At 44.5% G+C, this 9068-nt stretch overlaps 1 protein-coding gene across 2 annotated transcripts; it reads right to left on the bottom strand.

The window, feature by feature from the left end:
- Positions 1–453: 453 nt before the first annotated feature.
- On the bottom strand, positions 454–9026 carry GPANK1 (G-patch domain and ankyrin repeats 1). Of its 2 annotated transcripts, none has more exons than XM_033916959.1 (3): positions 8772–9026; positions 4562–5160; positions 454–3203 (listed from the first exon to the last, which is right to left on the bottom strand). In XM_033916959.1, exons 1-3 carry the CDS (start codon positions 8898–8900, stop codon positions 2741–2743), a joined length of 1191 nt encoding a protein of 396 aa, XP_033772850.1. In that variant the 5' UTR covers positions 8901–9026; the 3' UTR covers positions 454–2740. The 2 variants fall into 2 exon arrangements, with proteins under 2 accessions (XP_033772850.1, XP_033772851.1); XM_033916960.1 differs by lacking the exon at positions 8772–9026 and adding an exon at positions 6367–6475.
- Positions 9027–9068: the final 42 nt, after the last annotated feature.

Raw genomic sequence — 9068 nt, 5'->3', positions numbered from 1 at the left:
CTATTTTGATAAAGAAATGATTTCTTTTGTCATTTCTTAATGTAAAATGTTCATTCTGTTTTCTTTCAGGAGAACATTCTAATGATTTGGGTAAGAATTTATCTGTTTTATTGTTTTACATTTAAAAAATGTGTTTTCTTCCTGGGAAGCAAAAGAGATTCAGCAAATAGTTCTACAGTAGAAAGGAGACAACCAGATAAAAAGCAAAACTGTGAAATTGGCCTAGATTCACTAAACTCAGTGATTGTGTCCCGACCTGTTTGTGATCGTTCCCCGACCCAATTCACTAACCTTCTGCCCGATCAATCTCCCACCCAATCTGCCCATGCAAATGAGGGGAAATGGCATGCATTAGTAGGAAGCCATCGATTCACGAAGCAGAAGAAGAAACACTGACTGGGTTTGCCGATCTGAAATGAAGCGACTGCTGAGGACCAGTCGCTTACTGTCCTTGCCGACTCTCCCGCTGTCTGCTGCCCTGAAATCCCAAGTATCAAGGTTACAAAACAACCATCAAAATAAAACTATACATATGCATACGAACTCCCTTTTTATATATTCTGCAAAAAGCGCAGTGCGAGTCTGTGGTTTTAATGCGTGTCTGTTCTATAATCTGGCTGCACAAATTGAAATGATTCATTTTCAAATGTCCACTCGTAGGGCCAGCAAGTAAACTGCTGCCACCCCTCCCCCCCTTTATTTTGACCTCGCTTATGCGAAGAGCAAGCACATGCGCAAATCGCATCTACAACCAACAGGGATAATCTGTGCATGCGTCTCGATTGCTCTACAGCTATCCGTGGGATCGCTATAGGGTGTGTGTCCGATCAGATCTGCATGAAGAATCTGTAGTGAATCGGTCGCTCGGCAAAACTCAGCCAAGAATCGCCCAACAATGATCCAGATCGGTGAGTTTAGTGAATAAAGGCCAATGATCTTGCTGAAAAGTTTATTATGTGTGTATGAAAAGATCGCCACTTTTGCTGGATTCAGACCTCGTTGGCTGTGCTCCGATTTTCATCACACAGTATTTTAGATGCTTTCAAACTTTTCTATTTTTTTGTGGTCGCATCAGAACGGACTCCAGAAGAAGGCTGTTTAATACTGAAACACGGACCAAGTCAGGTCCATACCACAGAACTGATACTGTGTACTACAGGATTTGTCAATTGCAGTCAAACCTTGGATAGTGAACGTGGTTTGCGAGTGTTTGCAAGACGAGCAAAACATTTTATTAAATTTTAACTTGACAAACCAGCGTTGTCTTGCAGTACGAACACATATACGTGCGTCACGCGAAGTACGCACAATATACGCTCGTCGCATCGCTGAGCACGGCTGAACGTAATACAAGCATCCACAGTTCAAGCACGCACAACATACGCATATCTCACGCTGAGCGCAGCCGAACATAATAAAAGCATCACGCCCAATTCACCCGCAGTGTGGAGACTGTTCGAAACGAGCGAGGTCTTGCAATACAAGTACGTACAGTACTGTATTTTGTATTAAAGTTTTTGGGTTGTGGAATGAATCGTCTGAGTTTCCTATGGTGAAATTCGCTTTGATATACGAGTGCTTTGGATTACAAGCAAGTTTCCGGAACAAATTATGGTTTTACTGTATATTTTTTGCTTTTACTTGTGATTACATTTCATACTAAACTTTTCATCAAGATCATCATTTCCATTGTTTCACTTTTTCTACCATGAAATAAATAATTCCTTAACTGTGGACTGTTGTTTCTATTGGCGGAAGCGCTACAAATATGAAACAATATCTACTCCCGGGTCTAGCTGATCTTCATAATTTTAAATGTTCAGTTTACAGTATATTAAGTAAATAGATCTCAATCTACCCCAAAAATGGAGGGAAAAAACCCTCCAGAGGTGATTCAAAGCTATAAAATATAGGTTCACAACCTTGTTTGAATCACAGCCCACTTTTTCAGTGAATGAGTCGATAGCGCCCCCCCTTGGGTAAACTATATTGTACATATGATATATTGAAAACCAAGGCACCTAAAGCCCCCTATGAGCGTGGCTAAGGAAGGAAGTGGCATTAGGCGCTGTAAAGCACTTATGCGGGCGTGATTCACAACAAAAATAGGCGCTGGAAATGTAGGCCTGGAAACCCCTGGCCTACATTTTTGGTGCCTATCTTTCACAGAGGCGCGATTCTCTATACAGTGCCGTCACATAATTGACATATCGGCACCACAGAGAGAATCCAGGCCTAAAAGCTCTGCAGCATTTCATGTTTAAAAATCCCCCCAAATCATTAGCTTAATGCCCCCTATACCAACTCAAACTCTGACCTACCAAGTTACTTCTGAAATTGTTCTGTACTCTGGAAGGGAGTCATGCTAAGAACTTGGTCACGAATGACATCAAAGATGTGTATTCCAGTATAAATGTGAGGAGAGGGGAAAATCACCTGGACAGATGCTTTAGGCCCACCTCAAATTTAAACACAGAGCCACACTTTTCAGGATCATTTTATAGAATTGCCATCACAAAAGGCACGTCTCAGATTTCCAGGCAAAATGTCAGCAGTTTATTTTGATGACATATTGCCCAAGTCAAAACCATTTCTAAAAAAAATCCAGTGGTTCAACGATTAGTGTCTCAGAAACCAGACTAGATATCACCATAAGACACAGAAGAGTGCCCCCACACCAGCTCTGCAAAGAACTGAACCAGGACTCCAGTGATCAGGGCTGTCCCTGTCTAGACAGTGGCTATAAGTCAGCATTCATATAGGTCCGAAGGTCCCTTTCCCAGACCCGAGCCTTTTTCTCTCTCCTTTTCTCCTCCCTCCTGCTAACAGTGGCCAGTCTCTCTGTTCGGGCTGGCTGCATTTTCGGCTGTTGAGCCACTGCCTTCTCATCATTTGGCCCAAAGTGTGTCACTTTAGGCTTCGGGCCTGGTTGGAAGCCCAGTCCTGCCTGATCACGTTTTAATACAGTTCTTATGGGAAATTTTCTTCCTGTTCCTATGGGCCCCAAGCCAGCCTCAGGATCCCAGCCATCCTTCAGCAGCAGTTGGAAGCCCACATTGTGCTCAGGGATGTGATAGTGGGTGGGAACAGGAGCATGTCGCTGACTGAAGAGGTGAACAGTTGAACGCTCATGCTGTGCAACGCTATCTTCTTGGAAATGCATTTTGCAGACAGCACAGTACTTCATCTCCGGAGTGCCTCTCCTGTCAAGACAAAAGGCACCATGTCAGTTTCCCCCGCACACAGAACATGTGTAGCATGGGTAGCACTCTGGGATGCACTGTGAGAGGCCTAAGGCCCTGATTGTCCCAGATGCCTAAGACCCCTCCCCCCTAGTGGCCTTGGGAAAGGCCATAGGTGCCTGAGCCAATCAAGGCCTTAAGCCCCTTCCCGGTGCAACCTGGAATACACTGGGAGGGGCCTAAGACTCTGACTGGCCCACGAGCTTAAGGCCCCTCCTTTAGGGTCTCCAAAACTGAAAATTAAAGGTTTCTGCAGTCGGAGTCAAGATCTCTCACCTCAAAAATCCCTCTCCATGCAATATTTATACTTCAGGGAAGTCCCCACGGGCCATTTTTGGTGCGATTTCACTAGCGGTGGCCATCTTGAATTTAAACTATCTTTTTTTCTCCATCACCCTTTGATTTTACTTAAATTTGACAAGGCTGGACTTCTCAGGCCTTCCTATCCCTATATTATGCCAGGTTTGCACTGGATAGCTGCCGATGAGTGTCCATGTCCTGAATGCAACGGCTTGCGCAGGAGAGGGATGGGAGCCATGAGCTCAGCCTCCTCCGAGCCCTTTCCATCCACACAGACACATAGGCCCTGATTCTACATAGTGCGTCCCGATTTTAGGCAGCTGTAGGCGTCCTACAGCTGTCTAATCAGCCAATCGGGATGCACGTTTAAAAAAAAAAAAATGCTCCCCAGGCAGGCTTTCTATATTGAAGGCGAGGCCCGCAAGACACCTAAGCTCGCCTAAGGGCCTTAGGCGAACCTAGGGTGCCCAATCCCTCCTGCTATAAGTATACCGACCGCCCCCCCCCCCCGACACTACCGATCGCTGGCAGGAGGGCACCCCCCCCCCCCCCGCGCTAACAGCCCTCAAACCTCCCCCCAACCAAACTAACCTTTCCTTGTTGGCCAGACGGGACTTGCCCGTCCAGCCGGCAGGCCTGTCTCGTCAAAATGAGGCGGGCCCGCCCCTTCCCGGCCCATCTTTCCGAAGCCTAAGGCCTGATTGGCCCAGGCTCCTTAGAGCTGCCTAAAATCGGGACGCACTATGTAGAATCAGGGCCATAATGCGCAGCTACAAGAAGCAGGGAAGCAGCAGAGCATGGTTCTCTCACATAAAAACACACACTGGTGCAGGAGGAACACCTGCCCATAGCTATCTGTGTGCATAAGGCCTACATCTTATGAGGGGTCCCGGGTTCAAATCCCAGATGAGATCCCAAGATTAAGCCCATGTGCACAAACTGAAATGAGCAGGTGTTAGCCCTATAGTGCCTCTCCAAAGGACTGGCAGCAGCAGAGCATCACTTGCACACTACCTTACCCCAGAGCAGCCTCCTCCTGTAGAGCCGTCCCATATTCTTGTAAGAGATGAATCACTTCTTCATGTCCAGCTTCCTCTGCCAAGTCTAGTGCATCGCGACCCTGTGCCTCACAGACTCCGACCCAGGCAGCACCGCTTTCGAGAAGGAACTTCACCACGTGTGCATGCCCAGCATAAGCCGCACACATCAGCGCTGTCCAATAATATCCGTCTCGGAAATTTACATCACTCGCGCCCTTCTCCAGCACCTCTCTCAGGGCTTTCAGGTTCCCATCTTGAGCACACATAAGAAGCCTATGACCCCCCCGCTCTGTCGGCCCTGGCTGTACCTGGACACGCTCCTGTTGGTCCTGGCTGTACCTGGACACGTGCTCCTGCCTTCGCGGGCGTTTTCGACATGCCTTCCGTCCCCCCAAGCTCCCCTCACTGACGGAAGCCAATAAACTTTCATAGAAACACCTGGCTTCTTCTCCACTCCCTGTGGATTCTTTTGTTTGAGAGCGTGGACCACTGTCCTCCTGGCGCTCACCATCTTTCCAGAGGTCTGACACCTCCTGGGCAGGGGTAAATGAAATCAGAGGGTGCTGGTTCATTTGGCACTGAAAAAAAAAAAAAAAAAAAGATGGCAACAAAACACATTTGAATAATTACTTTAAGATTTGCTGATAAATTTTAAAGGTGTTTATTGTAAAGTCCCTTTATGGGAATTCCCCTAAGATTTTCTGTAGAGAATTTGGATAAATTTGTTAAGATTTTTATCTTCCTCATTGCTTTACCAGGCAGTGTCGGTCTAGAATGCTCTTCCTTCATTTGTCTGTTTCTACACAATTATTTAATATTTTGCAAACAGCTTAAGACATTTTTATTTAAGAAAAATGTGAAATTGATTTATAAAGCAGGGATCTGTAATGTATGTTGTAATTCCCAAATTAATTGTTCTGTTTTATTATTATAATATGCATAGAATATTCTAGATTTTATGGAAAATAAGCTTGTAATGCGACTTGAAGCCTGCATGAATAATGGTAACAGTGTTATGTCTATTTCTTCATTCTACAGTGCTGAGTAGCTGGTGTTAAACAAGCTGATTTGTGTTATCAGGATCCTTACCCTAAGGAACCTAAAATGTCTGAACGCAGGAAGTATTCAGATGTAGAAAACTTCCTGAAGAGCAGAAGTATCCTATATTTACTAAAGTGTGGTACGCAATGCAGAGGCTTAACATTTCCATGTTAATTAATGGTCCCTCTAGCTAAGTTGCATTAGGCACGAATATGCACTTAAAGCAGCTTAAAATGACATACTCAGAGGGGATAGAATAACAGATGGGCGTGAACTACATCAAAACAAGACAGCAGATAAAGGCCAAATGGCTCGTCCACACCATCCACTAACTCCACCTCTCCCTAAGAGATCCCCGGGACTGTCCCATGCTTTCTTGAATTCATAGTCTTGGTCTCTACCCACCTCTATTCCATGCATCTACCACCTTTTCTGTAGAAAAGTATTTCCTTAGGTGAAACAGAAACACGGCAGCTAGAATTAGATGCCCAACTTCACGACAGGATCTACACCAAGTTTTAATGAATATGCATGAGATTGATTTGCCTGTACTGCTTCCATTGTATGCGAATAGATCGCATGCATAGTCATCGTGGAAGTCTTGAAAACCCAACTGGGAAGTGTCCCTCAAGGATCATGGTTGCCCACCTCTGCATTAAACAAATTTAAAAGAACCCATTTCCTTATGAAATGGGGCCAACCATTCAAGATTAGAACATCTGCAGAAAACAAAGAAACATTACCATATATAAAGGCCAAATGTCCACAGTATCCACTATCTCCTCTTCTCTTTAAGAGATCCCAAGTGCCTGTCCCATGCTTTCTTGAATTCAGACACAACCTTTGTCTCCACCAACTCTACCGGGAGACTATTGCATGCAACCAGTCTTTCTATTAAAAAAAAAAGTACAGTTAAACCTTGGATTGAAAGTAACTTGGTTTGCAAGACAAGCAAAACATTTTATTACATTTTAACTTGATATACAAGCAATGTCTTGCAATACAAGTACATACAGTATACACACATCACAATTGAGCCGATGGCTCTTCTCTGTCTGACGCTGCGGGAGTGTAGTGACTGTTCTAAATGAGCAAAGTCTTGCAACATGAGTACATAAGGAATACACGCGTCACATCATCACAACTGAGCCAATGGTTCTTCTCTCTCTGACGCTGCGAAAGTGTAGTGATTGATCTAAACGAGCAAAGTCTTGCAATAAGAGTACGTATAATATGTTGTATTGAAGTTTTGGGGTTGGGGAAATTCGCTTAGATATTCAAGTGCTTTGGATTACAAGCATGCTTCTGGAATGAATTATGCTCGCAAACCAAAATTTTACTCTATTTTCTTAGATTACTCCTAAACCTGTTCATTCAGAATGGTTTACATTGATTTATCATTGCCTCTTAACTTCATCTTATGCCCTCTTGTTCCAGAGCTTCCTTTCAAATGAAAGAGACTTGCCTCCAATTAACCAGAGAAGTCTGTTGTGGTGTCAACATTTCAGCAGCTATGAACCTAGATAAAAAGGTCAAGAATTCCTTTCTTATGCTTTCTAATGGTTTCCTAATCCAGTCCTCAGAACATACCCAGGGGCTTCATGATAATCCAGAATATGCACAAGATAAGATGTTCATTCACTGTTTTTGTATGCAGATCTTTCATACACACAATCATTGCGGACTTCAGAAAACCAAACCAGCTGGATGTGACTGGAGAACTGGGTTAAAACCCAGTGATTTTTTTAGACTGTTAATACTAATCATTTCTATAGCGCCGCTAACCATACGTTAAACCAGTTTCTCGCAAACTTTCCAGCTGGCGGCATACTAAACCCAGCGCCCTGGCCGGAAGGCACCCTGAAGTACGCGGGGGCCCATCTGGCCGCAACCCCTTTGGTGGAGGGATCCAGGAGGTGCGGGAAGAGGAGGAGAGACACCGGCCAGGAGGAGAGTCACCCGCGCCGGCTGACGTGCCTCTTGTAGTGAGAGACACATCCTATAGGCAGTCAGCCGGCGCAGATGACTCTCCTCCTCGCCCGTGTGCGGCGGCGCACCTGAAATCTCAGGAGGCACACAGTTTACGATACAGTATGTTAAACACTGAAGAGTAATCAGGTGCACTTAAGTATTTTCCTGATCTGTCCCAGGAGGCTCACAATCTGCGGAGCAACAAGGGGGATTCTTAGTGACTTTGCCCAGGGTCACAAGGAGCAGGCTGGGATCGAGCTCACCCCTCCACTCCAGTAGGCCAGAAGCTAAAACACAACCAGCTACGCCAATGCAAACCAGGACCCCCCCTAAATGTCCCTTCTTTTCAAGTTTCATAGAGATTTGATTAATCGCTTAATCATAATTCTAAGCGATGTACATAATAATAAAATTACAAAGTATGGGGAACAATACAATGTATAACAAAAACAAGGTCCAACAGGACTGTTGACAAACTTAACCCTTTCAGGACCAAGGGACATATTTGTCCCATAACTTTAAAATCCTATAAATTTTGATTGGGATAGTCTACAGTTCTAAATTTGATATGTACGGATTCCATATGATACTGCCTTTATGTAAACAAACTGGTTCCGACATTCATTCATTAGCGTCGTTGCTAGATTGACGAGAAGATTCACTTGCCACACTGTCCATAAGCCAGAAGTGTGATTTTTTAAAATAAAAATAATGATATTTCACAAAAAAAAAATCAATTTTTTGGCATCTGCAAGCCCTTTTTACCATAAAAATGTCGTCAAAACCACAAAAATTGGCCTACGATCCTTATGGTCCTTAAAGGGTTAACAGAACTAAGAACGCAAGGGAGGGGAGGAATAAGAGCTACAAATTATTTGAAAGTTAAAGGGACATACAAGGAAGATACATAAGGAAAGGGAAGTTAAAAATTACTTCAATAAGATTAGGCGGAAAAAGTAAAATTAGTTGAAAGACTAAATGGCTAATTTTCAAAGGCGTCTTTAAAACGAAAGCTCTTTAGTTTACTTTTGGAATTTCCACCAGGGATCCCCAAACCAGCCACCCCACCCCAAACCCCTTTGGGTTTCTGACAGCTCATGGAAGCATGACACGCCATAAAATACCCCCAATCCCGAGGAAGAAGAACAAGACTGCAATGAAAGCACAAGAAACTCACCCCGACCCTGAATATTTCCCTTTCCCAAAGCGTTTCCGCAACCGCAGCTTTCAAGAAGGCGGAGCATGGGACGCACAGACGAAAAACATCGGACTGAGCATGCCGGGAATTGTGGTTTTCGTCGAGCATGCTGGGTATTCAGGTGTTTCGCAAAGGGTGACGCAAGGCGGCGGAGACGGTACACAAAGTGTATTTGAGCATGCCGGGAATTGTAGTTTTCCCCTACCACGAAGCCGAGCAGCGCCTGAACATATTTTCTTAACGGGCATACTGGGTATTCTTGTTTTTCCTCAAGAA

Source organism: Geotrypetes seraphini, chromosome 12 (genome assembly GCF_902459505.1).
Source record: "Geotrypetes seraphini chromosome 12, aGeoSer1.1, whole genome shotgun sequence".
NCBI lineage: Eukaryota > Metazoa > Chordata > Amphibia > Gymnophiona > Dermophiidae > Geotrypetes > Geotrypetes seraphini.
Note: the sequence above shows the minus strand (reverse complement) of the source record. Positions and strands in the feature narration are given on the sequence as shown.

Excerpts from the sequence above, each read along its gene's own strand:
- GPANK1 (XM_033916959.1), bottom strand. The coding sequence starts at position 8,900 with ATGCTCGACGAAAACCACAATTCCCGGCATGCTCAGTCCGATGTTTTT. Across the intron at positions 5,161-8,771 it reads GGGAAATATTCAGGGTCGGG|TGCCAAATGAACCAGCACCC; the intron begins GTGAGTTTCTTG and ends TTTTTTTTTCAG. Across the intron at positions 3,204-4,561 it reads CAGGAGGAGGCTGCTCTGGG|GAGAGGCACTCCGGAGATGA; the intron begins GTAAGGTAGTGT and ends TTGTCTTGACAG.